At 45.5% G+C, this 15,877-nt stretch overlaps 1 protein-coding gene across 4 annotated transcripts; it reads left to right on the top strand.

Moving 5' to 3' along the window:
- Positions 1–375: 375 nt before the first annotated feature.
- Positions 376–9,492, top strand: CLDND1 (claudin domain containing 1). 4 transcript variants are annotated; one of them, XM_040595592.1, is made up of 6 exons: positions 376–420; positions 912–1,081; positions 5,096–5,397; positions 6,589–6,696; positions 7,084–7,221; positions 7,327–9,492. In XM_040595592.1, exons 3-6 carry the CDS (start codon positions 5,109–5,111, stop codon positions 7,545–7,547), a joined length of 756 nt encoding a protein of 251 aa, XP_040451526.1. In that variant the 5' UTR covers positions 376–420; positions 912–1,081; positions 5,096–5,108; the 3' UTR covers positions 7,548–9,492. The 4 variants fall into 4 exon arrangements, with proteins under 4 accessions (XP_040451526.1, XP_040451525.1, XP_040451527.1 ...); XM_040595591.1 differs by lacking the exon at positions 376–420 and adding an exon at positions 503–635; XM_040595593.1 differs by lacking the exons at positions 376–420; positions 912–1,081 and adding an exon at positions 1,121–1,294.
- The last annotated feature ends 6,385 nt before the right edge of the window (positions 9,493–15,877 follow it).

Here is a 15,877-nt window from a genome sequence, read left to right as displayed (position 1 = left end):
CTGGGCCACCGCAGTTTGAGCCAAGCTGGGTCTGTGTTAGCAGCCAGGCCCTGCAGGTGTTGTTGAGGTGACAGGCACCAGGCGCCCCACGGGCACCCCACTGGTGGCCGAGGGGAGGAGGCGAGGCGGGTTGCCCAGCGGCGGGCACTGAGGAAGCCGGTGGCCGTCGAAAGGCGAGAGGGGTGGGCGCCCGCGAAAGGGCGGGAAACTACAACTCCCAGGCGGCACCGCGGCAGCGCCGCAGGGGCGGGGCGAGGCGAACTACAGCTTCCATGGTGCCGCGGGGCCGGACAGCCGCGGCCGCTCCGGCAGAGAGCGGGAGAACTACATCCCCCAGGGTGCCCCGCGCGGCGGGGCGCGGCGCTGGCCACGGCGGGGCGGAAGCGGGCGGCGGGGCCGGGCCGGGGGCGCCGGGCGGCGGTGAGCGGTGGCTGCGGCGCGGCCCGGGGCGGTTACTGGGGGCGGGAGGGGGCGGAGGGGCGGTGGGTTGAGGCGCTCTCCTGGGCCTTGCTGCCTGCCAACCGCGGCGGCCCTGCCGGGCGGGAGCTGCCCCTCGCAGGGCTGTCTCCTGAGGAGGCCGGAGCGCCCCGGGGGGCGGTCGCTCCGGCCCGGCCCGTGCGTGGCGCTGGCGGCGGGTGAGGCGTGGTGGCACCGCTTGGGCGGCTGCGGCCGGGCCGGTTGCGGGGCTCCGGGGGGGGGGGGCCTTCACACGGTCACTTGCCCCAGTGCTGCCCGTCTGCTGGGTTGATCGCGGTGGGGCACGGTGCTGTGGGCCTGAGGGCTTTTGCAGTCGGTTTTTTCCTGCCCTTTTTAATATTTTTTTCCCTTAACGAGTAAAACAGAGATTTCTGTGAAATAATTTCAAAATAAAATTATGATCTCAAACTTTTTGTTTTGCTTTCTACTTCTAGATCACTCTCCGTGAACCGGTGGTGTTGAAGAAACTGAATGAATGGAACAGTTAGGGCAGATGGGAGCTTTGCATTTCATGCTCTCCGCTTGCTGCAAACAACACTGTGTCTCTAAGTGACCTCACATCATTGGAGCTGTGTGTCCTGAGGGACTCTGAAGACCTCTGAAGGTAAAAAAGTGTTTGGTAGCGTGCTTTCCTTACCCTCCCTTACCCTGAGTGTTAAAAGGAGGATCCTGTTCAGTACCATAGCCAGCCCTCTACCCACATTTACACCTTCTCTTAGGCTTTTTGCCTATTCTGCTTTCCCAAAGAGCTGTCAGATTGCAAGCAAGTTTTCTGAAAAAATGCCAGCACACCAGACTTCTTCTTCTGTGATGTCAGGTAAAAGGAGCTTTTTTTTATGCGGTGGCCCACTGTTGGCTTAAGGGAGTGATCACTGTAACAAGATAGAAGTATGCCTGTTTTTGTATTCCCTTCTGCCATAGTACAGTAACTTCTTAAAATACTTACGTGTTCTCCAGTTGTACAGTTAATTTTTTTTGCCAGAATATCTGCTTTTATATTGTTCTGTGTTTTTTTCTTTTTCAGCTCTACTGACTTGCCCTCTTTTGGTTGTTCCCCACCCCCCACTTTTGTGAAGTGCGTGCATCTTCTCATTCCTTTGAATGTTGCTGCTAGTTTGGCCTTTGCCTTCTCTTTTATGAGCTGGTGCTTTGAACTTTTTACATTCTCACTTCTTTTAAAAATGAGTATAATTACAATATCCTGTGAAGCACTTCTGCTTGAATGCTTGTTTACTACTGCCTTGGGTTGTCTTATATTTGTTGCATAGCTTAGTTTCAGCCATAACTTGTTTGAAATAGTTTCCACTGTTAGAATAAAATGTGCTGACAGTGCCATATGTACAAACTTTTTGTAAAAACAATGAAGGTTCTTGCTGACAGCCTATAAAGGCAAAGTATTTCTATATGTTGGCAATTGTTATGTCTTTATAATTACGGTTATCTTCAGTAGTAGTAATGTTATTTTTTCATAGGTAAGCTTATTCTAAGGTACCTCCTACGTATTGTTCTGCATAGAACCTTTTGCAAAGTGTGACTGGCATAATCTCACAAACATGCAGTGTCTGTTTTCACGGTGTTCTCTGGTAACTATTTCTTCCTGAGTGTGCTTACTACTCCCATTTAGCTCTGCCTGTGGCTGGAAGAATAGTTCCTTCTTCAGCAGAGCAAAGGACACCTCTTTTAAGTAGGGGTGTGTCTACTGTAAATGAAGATGCATTGGATATTTACAGTGGATGGGCAGAGTAGTCAAGTCTACTACACTGTGGCGGGAAGAACTTGTAGTTCAAAATTTGCCTAAAGTGTTGTAGAGTTCATCTTTTCTGTAAGTAGTTGGAAGCGTTCAGCAGAAGCATGGTGGGGGAGGGGACACCTTTACTATAAGGAAATGGGAGTGTGCTCTTGCCTTGGCACTGTCTTGTCCATACTCAAAATCCACGTGTCCCATTTCTGGGACAAATACCACACAAAGCCACCCACTAGATTTTGGGACTGTAGCCACTTCAGCTGCTTTCCACCTATCCTGGAGCTGTGCATTATAAGGCTTGAACATCAGGAGATAGCAATGTCCCTTTTACCAAATGGGTAATGAACACTGGACAGTACTTTAATTTATCATTTGATGTTTAACCCTTTGTTTTGCTTGTGAACTGCTCTTGGTTGCCAGCTGATATCAACTCTGCTAAGTCCACTGTGTGCCGATGCACAGAAGGCTGCTGGAAGCCTGTTACTGTGTTTTAATGATGCTCTGATAGAAGTATTTCCAACACCAGTGTTCTGCAGCTGGCACCAGGAATGCTGTACCTGAAAGTAAGATTTTTGAGCCAGTTCTCTTCTTTCTGCATATTAGGTACAAAGTTGACTTTGTTATTGTAAGCATTTATATTAAAAGGCAATGGCAGCAAGCCAATGGCCCAATAATGTCCTGCTTATGTTCTTTTTCACCAAACACTATTCTGAGGATGGAGCTTGTAAGTTCTTGTGATTCCTCCTTCCAGAGAGCGCCCTTTCTAAAGAGAGGAGTCTGTTACAGAGAAGGGTGCCTCTTGCAGTGAATGTGACTGCAACATAGTGGAAAATCCAGACCAGCCTGCTCGCCAGCCTGTTTTGCTTGCCCTGAGAGTGAGTTCCCAGAAGACCTGCTCAACTCTGAGCTCAGCTGGGCAGAGCCAGGCAACACAGCTTTGGCCCTGGAGATGCCACTTGCTGTGTTTGTTTTCTGAGAGGTTTGGGAAGGGAGGGAATCCCTCAGTGAGCTCAGTGGGGATGAACAGTGAGGTCAGATCTATACAGCAGCCTTCTCTCTTCCCTATTCTACTCATCCAGTGTCCTGTGTACCTTGAGCTAGATGCTAGGATCTCAAAGGAAAGTGGAACTACACAACCAGAAGTTAAACGCTGCACAGAGAATTTGCTTTTATATGTGTCTGCTAGATAAATAAGCCCAGATACGGTGTTTTCACCCTCTCAGTATTTGTCTTGGCTCATAAATAATAATCCACAAGCTGTAAACTTTTAAGTACAGTAGTGGTATGCAAACTTTGCAGTATTTTAAATGTGTGCTGTTTGTCAGTTCACCAAAAATCAATCCTGTCCTGCCCTGTTGCTAAGGCTGCAGTTCAAGGATAGACGTTACAGAGAGCGTGCCTCATTTAATATAGAAATTAAGCATAGGGGATGATATGGGTGCACATCTTTCTCCTCCCCAACCCTGTTAGCCAGTTTCAACCAAGTAAGAGGAGAGGATGGGAAGAAAAAGAAGTAAGAATGGCATTGTTAGCAGCAAGTATCAGTGCCTTTGAAACTCCCTGCTTTAATTTTCACCTTGTTTCTTAGTCCAGAATTTCTTACTGGCAGGTCCGGCTTGAGCAGTGGTGTTTTCCCTTGTGAGTGTTGTGGTTTAAGGCATTTGGTGTTTCCAGTTGCGGTTCATTCAGTTGCAAAGAAACTAGACCAAAATATTTTGATAAAAGTATGTGGGAGAAGGGAGGTAGAGCAAGCAATAGACAAGACCTGATTAGATAGTAGCTTGTGTCACCAGGCTAGCTCTAGCTGCTGAGTGAACTTCAGTTGGTGGGATATTTTTTTTCCTTTTTGTTGGCAAGTGCATCAAGCCTAATTCATCATGATCCATAAATTTAATTAAGCACAGAAAATGCATTAGAACAACTGGCATCTGAGAGGAGTCCTCTGACATATTGCACTATCTGCAAAACATTCCATGTATTGGCAATTGATTACTCGTTAAAGTCACAGTATTGTCATAAGCGTAAGCATATGTGGTATCTCTATTTTCCCATGCCTCCTTTGGCCCTGAATTCACGCCCTTTGTGAGCACAACCCTGCAAAGGAGGGCATAAATGACCCCTAATACAGGGAGCCAGAGCCAAGTCTCATGCTAGCGCATGAAGGCCTTTCAGCTTTGGAAGCTCTTGTCATCTTGTTCCCATGGAGCAGGGCACCCCTGCTACGTTGGTTTAGTTCTTCAGAAATACCACTGTGTGTACTGTGGTGTTATTGCAGCTTTTATAGTCGTTTCCAAATTTGTCTTTCAGTGTGTGCTTCATGTTCTGTGTCTAGTGCCTAGATACATTTCGCTGCTTCCCTAAAGGCATTCCAGCACCTTGGCATGGCTGTCTTTTGTGAACAGTCTGAAAGAGCTTTTTTGGCACCTTGTAGTTCTTATCCTTGCTGTAAACACAAGCTGTGAAAGCCGTATGGGATGGCAGGCTAAAAATAACTCCTACCCTTGGTAATCTCTTAAGGAAAGATAAGTCTTATGCCTGGGCCCTGTGGATGGATTCTCTGTGATTCCCTACAATCAGGATCACAGATGAGTGTGAGCTGTGTCATCTGCTCTGGGGACAGAGTTGCTGTTGCTCTGTCAGTTGTCTCAGAGAGAGCAGCTAGCGCAGTGTGGCTGGGAGAAGGGTGATAACTCGGGGATCCGGTGGATGCTGACTAGCTCAGCGTTCCTTTGATTCCAGCATGTTGGAAAAGGAAGACGTGTAACCTGAGGGGACATTGCATAAGAGGAATGATGTCATGAGTTTGACACTGCTGGGATAACTTTGCGTTTGCTGTCAGAGGAGTTACTCACTTGACCCTCTCTTTCCTTACAGCTGCAAGGGCGCCATGATGGATAACCGATTTGCTACAGCGCTAGTAATTGCTTGTGTTCTCAGCCTCATCTCCACCATCTATATGGCAGCTTCAATTGGCACCGACTTTTGGTACGAATACCACACCTTGTCCCCAGCTGAGAATGTTAGTGAAGCTGGTAGGAGCATCTGGGAGGAATTTGTCAGCGAAGAGGCAGATGAGAAGACCTACACAGATGCACTCTTCCGGTGCAACGGCACGGTTGGATTGTGGCGGAGGTGTATCACTGTACCCAAAAACTCTCACTGGTACAGCCCACCAGGTATCTCTGGAGTAATTAACACTTCCTGGGTGGTATGTGCTAAATTCCTTAGAACATACTTGTGACACTTTGTGCCTCCAGAAGGCTTATTTCTAGCTTACATGGTTTTGTTTTTTAATGAAGACAGTCAAAACTTTTAAAGAAGCAAAAGACAAACTGGTCTGTGGCTGTCAGTGCTGTAGACTCCGGATTTGACACATGATACTTGATCTGAATTTATTCTGGTATAACTTGGTTTTCTTTTGTATCTGCTGTCCTGCTGGGGGTACAGTTAAAGTGGCTCTACCAGTCACTGTCTCTTTAGGAGAGGTCCTGGGATCCAGCAACAGGACAAAGATACTACTTTATCAAGGGGGCACTCGGTCCTTTTAGCTAGCTGTTCATTTTGGTTGCATGTCACAAATGTCCCACTGTTGCCTCAGTATATTATGGATTCCTTGTACCATAGTGCTGGATATAGAATGAAATATGTGTATTCTTTTTCGCTATGGTTGGGCACTAAAAAAGTGTGGTAGGCAATTATTTTGATTGCTTCAGAGTAGATTTTGGACACTTACTGTGTGTGTGAAGCCCTTCTTCGTTTGGAACACTCTTAAAAAATGTGTTTTCAAAACACTTTCTGGAGAAAAAACATTACATGCATGAATATTTTTTTTCTCTAATGAAATTACTTTTGAAGGACGCTTAAACCAGCTCTGCTCAATAGTATTCTCAAAGCAAAATTTAACAGAGGGATAAAAGGGGAGACATTTAGTGTAAAGAAGGAAATATTTCTGTTCTTTAGATTGTCCTTTCTATCCAATTTTTGAATGAAGTGTTGGGTATGATACCACATTCTGCCCATGGAGATAAGCACAGCCTAGTTAAGGGACTCTGAGTACAAGAATGTGTAACAACATATTTGAGCATCATACACCATGTTTCTTTGCCAGTCTGTCAAGCGTGGCACAGTTCTCTGGAAAACCCAGGTAGGCTTGAAGATTCTGTATGTTTAAATGCTGTCCCTCGTTGCAGTAACCATGTTACACTAACTACGTTATGGTAAGGCATCTTACAGATCTGTTTTGAGAGGTAATTCTATTCTCTCAAATGGAACTCTGTGGAGCTTCCCAGCTCAAATGATTGGGAAAGGGATGTTGGGGGAGACACCTGATGGTCATTTTTTATATTATTTTTTTTTCCTCCCTGTAGAAACTGATATGACTACAAACTGCATCAGTTTTTCCCTCTCTGATCAGTTTATGGAAAAGTACATAGAGCCTGGGAATCACAATAGTGGCACGGATTTGAATCGTACATGTAAGTGTCTCACTTCTGGCAGGTGAATAAGTAGGATAAAAAAAGAGAAAGGACATTTCTCAAATATAATCACTGGTGAGGAAAGCATCTGTATCTTGTTCTGCCTTTATTGTGTTTTTACAGTAGCACGGGCAGTAGGTTAAAGTTTAAAAGGAAAACTTAGATGTGTTAGCAAAGGTTTTGCCCATGAATGCAGTATAGGAATCTGGGAGTTAACAAATGAAGTTCTTCCTACTTCAGTGGAGCCTTTGGTCCTTTGTAGCTATGAATGTAGAAAGTCTGACAAAGCAGAAGCAGCATGAGTAGAAAGGACTGTAAGATGGTAGGGGAAGATCAGTTTCTAGTACATCTTCAACAGCTTGTCTTGTGTGTTTCTTTCACATGCAGATCTCTGGCGATTGCAGTTTCTACTGCCCTTTGTCAGCCTGGGCCTCATGTGCTTTGGGGCTCTGATTGGGCTCTGTGCTTGTGCCTGTCGCAGCCTTTACCCAGCCATTGCCACTGGAGTCCTCCATTTCCTAGCAGGTAGGTCTCCTGCCATCCAGCACTTGCCCTCCCTCCTCCAGAAGCTCGTAGTGACAGCCAGAGCACTTCACCAGCGAGCTTGTTCTTTGCTGCTTCCTTCTCCAGGGCTTTGTACACTGGGCCTCGTTGGCTGCTACGTAGCTGGGATTGAGCTGCTCCATAAGAAGCTGCCCCTGCCTGATGATGTGAGAGGTGAATTCGGCTGGTCCTTCTGCCTCGCCTGTGTCTCAGCACCTTTGCAGTTTATGGCAGCTGCTCTTTTCATCTGGGCGGCTCGCACCAACAGAAAGGAATTCACTCTCTTGAAAGCGTACCGCGTGGCATAAGTGCTGCTGCTGAAGTACTGGGTTTCCATGTTATAGCCTCTTCTCTCCCCAACCCTTACTACTTTTTTTCTTTTAGTCAGAATTTTACCTTGTCCTGCGTGCTTCTTGCCAGTTGAGACAATTTAGCGTGCAGGCCCTGAAGACAAAGACCTCTGGGCTAGATGACTAAACTCTGCCAGAAGTCTGCAGAACTTGAACAGGGGTTTTTAAATTGTTGTTGTTTTTTTTAAGAATTATTATTACTGTTATTTTTTAAGCTTCATTTCGTTGTTGACTATCGCCTTGGTTAGTTGTACATACCCCTTCCTAACTTTATTACCCTCTCAGCCTGGAAGAAATAGGAGCGGTGGTGTGGGGTGAAAGAGACATAGGAAAAGATGCAGGTAGGCAGGAGTGGGAACCTCGGTTCACAAATAATAAATAATTGGGAGCTGTCTGCTGTGTGACCCAAGCAGGCACTACCTGAGGAGAGCACCCAAGAGACATGGGGGAACTCAGAAACCTCTGTTATGGAAATACTGTAGCTAAATCAGTTCTATAGCTTAGCTTTGGGTCTCTTATTCTCACTAGTTTGCTACTTTTTGTAACTTCAGCCAAAATGGATGCAGGCAGAGCAGCTGGCTGTGGGAGTGCCTGCACAGCACACCATCCTGAGCACAGACTGTGCTTGCTTTTGCCAAGGAGTGGGATAAGTTGGCTCATGTGGAGGCTTGTGCTGCTTTAGCTACACTGCTTCCAGGACCCAGGCTGGTTTGGTATCGGCACTACATGTGCTTGTGCACTCTAATCTCAACTTGTGGTGCTTTTGCTTGCTGTGAAATAAGGCTTTTCTTCCTCGTTGTGTTGAAAACGACCCCTCACAATTTTTTTCGAATTTCATTTAGTGTGTGTATATGTACATATATAAACCTAACTTTTTGTAAAGCTCACCTATTTATCCTATATAGCATACAACCGGGTTTTTTAAAAAGGTGCTGCTCTTTTCCCAACTTGCCCCAAACCTATTGTTTAAATGAAATAATAATAAGTAAAAAAAAAAGCTCAGAAACTTTCAGCATTGCATGAATCTGATGGAAGGGTGAGGAAATGGTGTGAAGGGAATTTTACTCGGGGAAAGAAAAGCCAATGTCCACATCATTCTCTGTTTTCAGGGAAACTTCACCAGAAACAGATGTTGGATTTTTTTAAAATTAAATTCTTGAGCTCCTGTGAACTTTATATTTTCTCCTGCTTATCATTGGGGGGCACAAAACCCCATAATTTCTGCACATATTTCTTCTAAATCATTGCAACTCTAGCCAGACCGGGTGGCATGTCTTAACTAGAAAACAGTGTTCCAAGACTAAACTGTTTACTTCTGAGGCCTTAACTCCCCTCATTTCTTTACTCCATGCTTAATATTAGAAGTATGTCTTAGAAGAAATAAATTTTGACAAAATGAGTAAGTCTGTGATGGCAAAGATCCTGTGAGATACTGTTAATGAGAATGACACAGAAATAGACATTTTTATCTCACATCTGTTTTCATATTTTCGTTTGTGCCTTTTGTTATTTTTTCAGTAGGTGCTTCTACCCAGGTTGGGTTTGCTGGATCAGCAAACAGCCCTAGTCACAAGTTCCGTGAAGATCAGGGATATCTACTAGTATCATTTCTTTATTTTTTTTTATCATGTGTGATAAGGACCAACCAACTTCTCCCTTTATTATCAACGTTGGAATCTTTACAAAATGAAACAAGGATGATGATGAAAACCAGGATCACTGAAAAAGCAGTAGTGGGCGGTTCAAGATAATAATCTTTCTCCTGCTGTTGAATAACTTTTCACCTTTCCTCCTAAAACAACTTCTTTCCCTCTCTACAACATCTGGGTCAGTATTAACCCCGTGAGAGGGGATATGGTACTTTTGTGCAGTATCTGAGAGTAAATGAAGTTTGTGCTGCTGATATGTATTGATATGATGCTTTTTTAGAGTCATTAGTTATCTCTGACTTAGATAAGGCATAACTGCTCAGCTTGTCTTGTTCCTCATTTATCAGAAGTACCAGGGCATGCAAGCCTCAGCTTGGGTCAAAAGGACTGGAAGTTACTATTCTGCACTTTGAGAGGAAACACCGCTGGTTATTTTATCTAATACAGTTTGGGTGGGTTTTTTTCTTTTTTCAGGAGCTGGCAGACTAATCATATTGTGTGATTTTAATCTGAGCAATGGGGATTCTGTGCATTTGCTCTCTACTCTTGTATCAGACACCTATTTTTCTGAAGTGTAAATCTGTTTTCAAGTGTTAACACTCTTGCTTCCAAAAGGATTGTTATGGAGGGAAGAGGGAATGTTAGAGGTGCTGTCAGTCGTTTCTTGATCATTTAACTACCAGCAAACCCAAGATTGTCTGTGAGATAAATGTTTCAGTTTTTCTCTGCCCTGAAGAGAAATTTCATTCTGAAATGAAGAAAACAGTCTTTAACTGATCCTTGATTTGGACCACGTAACTAAAATGAGGGTCACCTTTCAGGGTTTGGGGGGAGGGGGGTATTTTGGTTTGGGTTTTTGTGATGCGGTTGGGTTTTTTCTTCACTCTTATGTAAAGATTTCTTCATCAGAATGGATCTCAGCGGGAGGCAGATTTCATAAGAAGGAGGTCTTGCCCTGTCTGTCTGGGGTGATGGATCTACATATAGCCGTCTTGCTTGGTAACTGTGTGCTTTGCTCAAGATGTAAAGTGAGGAAGAAGAGTTCTTGGACTGCTGGCTTGGGTCCATGAAATGGGGCTGGAGGATGAAAAAACAGTAGACGCTGAGGATGGAGTAATTCTATAAAAGAGAGAGAGTTAAGCTCACGAACAGATGAGACAGATCTTGACCCAGAGCGGGTTGCACAGGAGGCCTTCCCCACTGGCAGATCCTTGTGCCATATTTAGAGGCTGGCCGTGTTCAAGAGAAGCTTGAGGCCTGGGTGTATGGTTGTGGTCGCATACCTCTATGCAAACGCAGACACCCTTGCTCAGAAAAGTGAAGAGTGCTCCAACTCTGCAAGAAAGCGATGAGATCAAAGGCTGATTTGCGTTCCTCGGTATCTTGTGGTCTGGCCATGGGAGGTGTTTACTGATACTGGTTCAGTGTTGGAGGTGGAGGTAATACAGATACATACAGTGAGATCAAAGTAGATGGGGGGGGGGGGGGGGGAAGGGCTGTCCTTTTGTGTCTGTGTGCATAGGAGGAATGGCACACATCTGTAACACTGTTGTGTGGGCCAGTGAAAGTGAAGAGAAGGCATATCAAAGGAAAAGGAGAAACAAAAGAGGAGGAGGAAGAATCCCATCAGACTGAGAGTGAGAACTGAGGATTCTTGACACTATGGGAACAAGCTCCCAGGACTCCAGCGCGAACACCCACACCCGGTGTGGTGCTGTGTAGCCAGCATAGCAAAGGCCAGCTGCTGCTCCTCCACCACCACTGCCTTCCTGCCCACCCATGGCACCCTCACGGTGGAGGCATAAGCAAGTGGGTGAATTCTCCTCTTGTACTTAGGCGAAACCCGTTAAAGTTCTGTCCCCCGAATCTGAGGTGGCCAAGCTGCATTTGTCCTTCAGACATGCCCTGAGAAAACAATGTTTGTTCTTCACAGGGTTGGGCTTGTTTTCCTGCCAGCACTGTGAAACCTCTAGGAAAGCAGGACTAGCAGAAAGCTGCACAGAGCAATAAAGTGTGTAGTCTAGGTAGCAGCCTTTTCTTATTTTAACTCAAAGTGATGTTTTCCCTGTCCTCTCCCCCCTGTTCCAAACAGATCTGAGAAGAGGCTGGTCAGTGAAACTGCCAAGAGGGGGTTTATTGTGGTGACTGTAAAGACAGCTCCCACTGGTTTTAGAGGAGGGATCACTGAAAACAGGAGAATAATCAATCCCATTTTCCCTACTTTAATAAAAAAGCAGCATAGAGCAGACACAAAAAACTGTTTTGTTGTGTAAAGGGGACAGTTCACCACTTAGAAGAAGAATATGTTGTGGCTGCAAGTGACAGCGGAATCTTGGATGACCCAAGAGGCCCTTCTAAAACTGTTGTTGTGCCAGAAGTTGTGTGTATTGATCTACTTTTCCTTCTGGATTGTGTGCTGGCCAGGTGGTCCTTTCCCGATGGAAGGTCTGTTGCAGTCTTTTTGCTTTACAGTGCTAAGGAATGCCTCCTCTCCCCTCATCTAAAATGCTCTGAAGTGTGTTTTGAGAAAGGTGTTTGAGGTTTTTCTTTTTTCTGTTCTTTGTCACTTCTGGTTGGCACCAAATTACGTACCAGCTCACAGTCTGTTTCTTGCAGTGCTGTCATAGTTCTGTGATTCGAGGCAATGACCTCTGAAAAGCTCTTTCCTGCTTGCTGGCATCGTGTGTGCTCAGCCAGTATCTGCTGTTCAAAGGGAAGTTCTGAACTGTCAGCATCTTGTCATCGTTGTATCTTGGGCTGATTGTCCACCTCTGTCTGTGTGTATTTCCAGCTTGAGTAGATTGTGTATCTTAACAGAGAGAGGGTAACATCTTGAGGCTGCTGGGGCCCCCCTCCCCCCGTTTCCTCAGGAATAACTAGAGTTTTGAGCTATTGAGCTTTTTATAACCTGGTTTCTAATAGGAAAGGATCAAAAGTTTGTGTGTGTACTACTAACTCTCCCGTTGCTGCAGAATATTATTCCTGCCCTATATTTTTAAACTACAACTTTCAAGACTACAGAGTGCAAAGTGAAGCCTTTGTTCAAGTTAGGGTTCAGGTATGGCAGTGGAAGAATGGATACTCCGTAACTGGAAGCCTGGATGGGTGTCGGGATATGACAATAGCAGCCATAAGTATAATTTTGCATAACTAGCGCATGTCTGCCTAGCGATGCATGCCAAACCTCGATACAAACCAAGGACCACTGGAAAAAATCTGAGAGCAATAACGTGTTCTACTCCTGTCTCTCCTCCTCCCTTCTAAAATCACCATTTTAAAAAATAACCATAGGGACAGTGGTTTATTTATTGATCAGGTTAGAGCAATGAGTGTCAGATGTCTCTGTGCTCTGTGACTTCTGTGTACAGACCAGGGTGAAAATGAGAATTGATTTTTGCAGAGGATCCAGGCATCTCTCTAGCCTTGGGTTTTCCAAGGTGAAGATGGAAAATTTTCAAAAAAAACTAGAACATTTTGTTTAATAAAAATTCATTATTATTATTTAATAAGAACCCTCCTAAAAAAAAAAGTGATTTTTTTTTTTATAGGCTTCTTTATTTTCCCAGCTTTCTCAAGTCTTTCATCTGCCTTTTTTTAACTGTCTTATATTAAATGGTTTTAGAATGTTATCTTTTTTAGGTTGATGTTTACAAAGAAGATAATCTGTTGTATTTTCTATCTTTGTCACTGAAAAGGAAACCTGTACGTATGTAACTTCTCAGTGGACCTACCCATTACATTTGTAATTTGGAGTAGTTCTCAATATCAGACATGCATTTTTTTCTAAAATTTTGGAGTACCTATTAAAACAAAGGTTGATCCAAACATCTTTAATAGCCTTTCAAAAAAGTAAATAATGGGGAGGTCTTTCCAGAGCACTGCAGGACTCTTCCTAACTCCTTGTTATGACCTACCACATGTCTGGACCTTGACAATCAGTCCCTTTTCCACCCAGCTTCCACAGCTGAATGCGTGTGAGTATGTTTTGCCGCGTGTTAACTTGATTGAGCCGTGGTTGAGGACCATTCCCCGTTGTAAGTTCACCTTTTATCCTCATGATAAAGGGGTTGTACTACAACGCCCCTGTTGTTACAGAGATGGAAAAACCCTGTGAATGTCTCCGGAAGAACCATCCTGTTCACTGGCTGCCCGGAGGAGCCAGGGCACAGTGCAGGGAGGAGCGCAGCTGCCCATACAGCTCCATCACGTTTCTGTACCCACCAGCTCAGCGGGGGAGACTTGTGTTAGCTGTGTTAGTGTTGGGTGTCCTTCACACGGGGTCAGGTGAGCCCAGCCCTGACGTGCCATGAGTATACTCGTGGGCTAAGCTCCCAAATCAATACTGCACTCAATCACAGGTTTTTTCCTTCCTTTGAGGCCAAGTACAGCTTGTACCTTTAGCTAATTTGATTCTTCGGGAGATTCCTCCCGCAGAGTCTGGTAGCTGACACTGTTGGCTAGCTGCCCTTGGCAGTACCTTTTTACATTGAATGGGTTTTATGTAAATTCACCAAGAAATCTCATTATCGGAGGATTTGCCTGTGGCTAACACGTGTAAAGAGTGTCAAAGCTGACTCTGTGATACGTTGCTGACAGTCTGATGTGTTTATGCTGATGTTGATTTAATTGTTGATTGAATCCACCATTTCGTCACCGAAGCGATGTGTGTTTTGGAGGGTGGGCTGGCTGACACCAGGAGCGGGCTGCAGTAGCAGTGCAGAGCGGGTGCTAATTTTCTGTGATGCCTCAGCTCTGCCAGAGCCTTCCTGCCTATGGGTGATACCGATAGCAGACGCCGGAGAACAGGTTCCACGGCCTCTCCAAATCCTTCCTGGCTCTCAGCCCTGCACTGGACCGTGCTCCCTTACCACTGCTGATTCCCCAATTTAAACAAACGACTTGTGGGGGTGATTTTTGTGATCCCAGTGTCCTTACTCGAGTCATTTCTCCAACCCCCGTTAAATTGCTTTGGTTGAGAAAGGGGTGAGGGTTGTCTTCACCAGAAATAAGCTCTGCTTTCTGGGGCTGTGGCAGTCGTTTCTCTTGCAAACAAATCCCTTTTGCCTTGCACTCAAGTGACCCATTTAACTAGCTAGCTTTGATTTGCATTTTGATGTTTACTTCCACACAAAACAGCAGCAGCAGTGATCTAAAACCACAGTGTCTGCCTAGTGCTAGAACTGCTTGGGTTCACTAAAGGTCTTTGAGTTCTGGAAAGTGATAAACCAGCCACAACGAGGACATCATGAGTGGTGTCAGTAGCGAGATGCTGCTGGCAGAGTCACCCCTGCCTCCCAGTGCTAAACTGGGAGGTGAGGCGGGAGGAGCTGGTGAGCGGGGCACGGGCTGCAGTGGGAAATGAGCAGACCCTGAGAGTGGGCTGCGGGTTCTGGAGCAGCTTCAGCATCCTGCTGGAGCCACTGCAGCGGCTCAGGAACAGTGCTCAGAGGACTGGATCAGCTGTGGGAGGGACAGCATGGACATACTGGGTGAGGTTCCCCAGCGGGCCTGGCGTTGAAGAGGCGGCTGTAGCAGCCAGGGCGGTCCTCCGTCAGGAGCACAAAGAAGCATGTAGCGTTACGGGAAAGGAAGCCAAAACTGTTCTGGAGCAGAGGTGTGTTTTACCTCCAGCCACCTCAGCGAGCTGACAGGAGTGTCATCATGCAGGTGATAGACTTGTTATTCCCCTTCCATGTCTCCTCGCTTCCTTCTCCCAGCTCCTACGCTGATTCTCCCCTCTCTTTCATGGCCTTTTTAACCACAATAAATAAACCAGCTACTCACTTTAGAGTGAATTGGGCCATACTCAGAGGACCTTAATTCTGTCCACATCCCTGTTGCACACCCAGTTGGGTGCGCCTGGAAGCCTGAAGCCAGCTCATTGGAAATGCTAGGCACAGGAACGTTTGTTAGGGCATGCAGCTATGGCCATGAACGCCTTTAAAGTGCTGGCACCCCCTTTTAATGTGGCCTAGATGCTGTTGGCTCTGCTCTGCCAGATGCTCAGTTTATGGTTTAAATTGTCTGCATCCAGGGTTTACAGAATGAGAAATAAGACCTTAATTTGCAGTAAAAGATTTACATAGTACAGTCTGGGCTAAAGGAGCTCTTGTTCCTGCCAGCTGTCTGCTTCTGTTCTGCTCCCTGTCCTGGGTCATCTTCACCCCAGGAGATGCCAGTAGGGAGCTGATAGTTTCTTGATATCAGGACATTGTTTGTGTTCAACAAGCTGGCAAGGCAACAGGGATCAACTGATGGAGCAAGAAAACCCCTGTGGTGCCATCATGCACAATGCCAAGATTCTGGTCTAGAGGTAAAGGCAGATTGGGGGGAATTTTTCCACCCATTTTTCAGAGGCTGTATCATATATTCAGCTCAGGTTTTTCCTTTATTGCTAGTAATTTTTAGATTAACTGCCAGAGTTTCTACAAATAATAGGAGTCACCTTTGTCTTCTCACTGAAAAGGAAGATTTCTAACAAAGATGTCACTGATTTCAAGCTCCCCAGCCCAACAGAAAACCCTGAGGGTTATTTGAAGCAGTGAGAAATAAGTGGGACAAAGAAGGTCACGGTAATGAAGAATCAGGAAGGTGAATTTCAGACAAAGGTCATGTTTTCTGTAGGTTTCTTATTCTGGG

This window comes from Falco naumanni, chromosome 5 (genome assembly GCF_017639655.2).
Source record: "Falco naumanni isolate bFalNau1 chromosome 5, bFalNau1.pat, whole genome shotgun sequence".
Taxonomy (NCBI): Eukaryota; Metazoa; Chordata; class Aves; order Falconiformes; family Falconidae; genus Falco; species Falco naumanni.
This window is presented reverse-complemented; position numbering and strand designations above follow the sequence as displayed.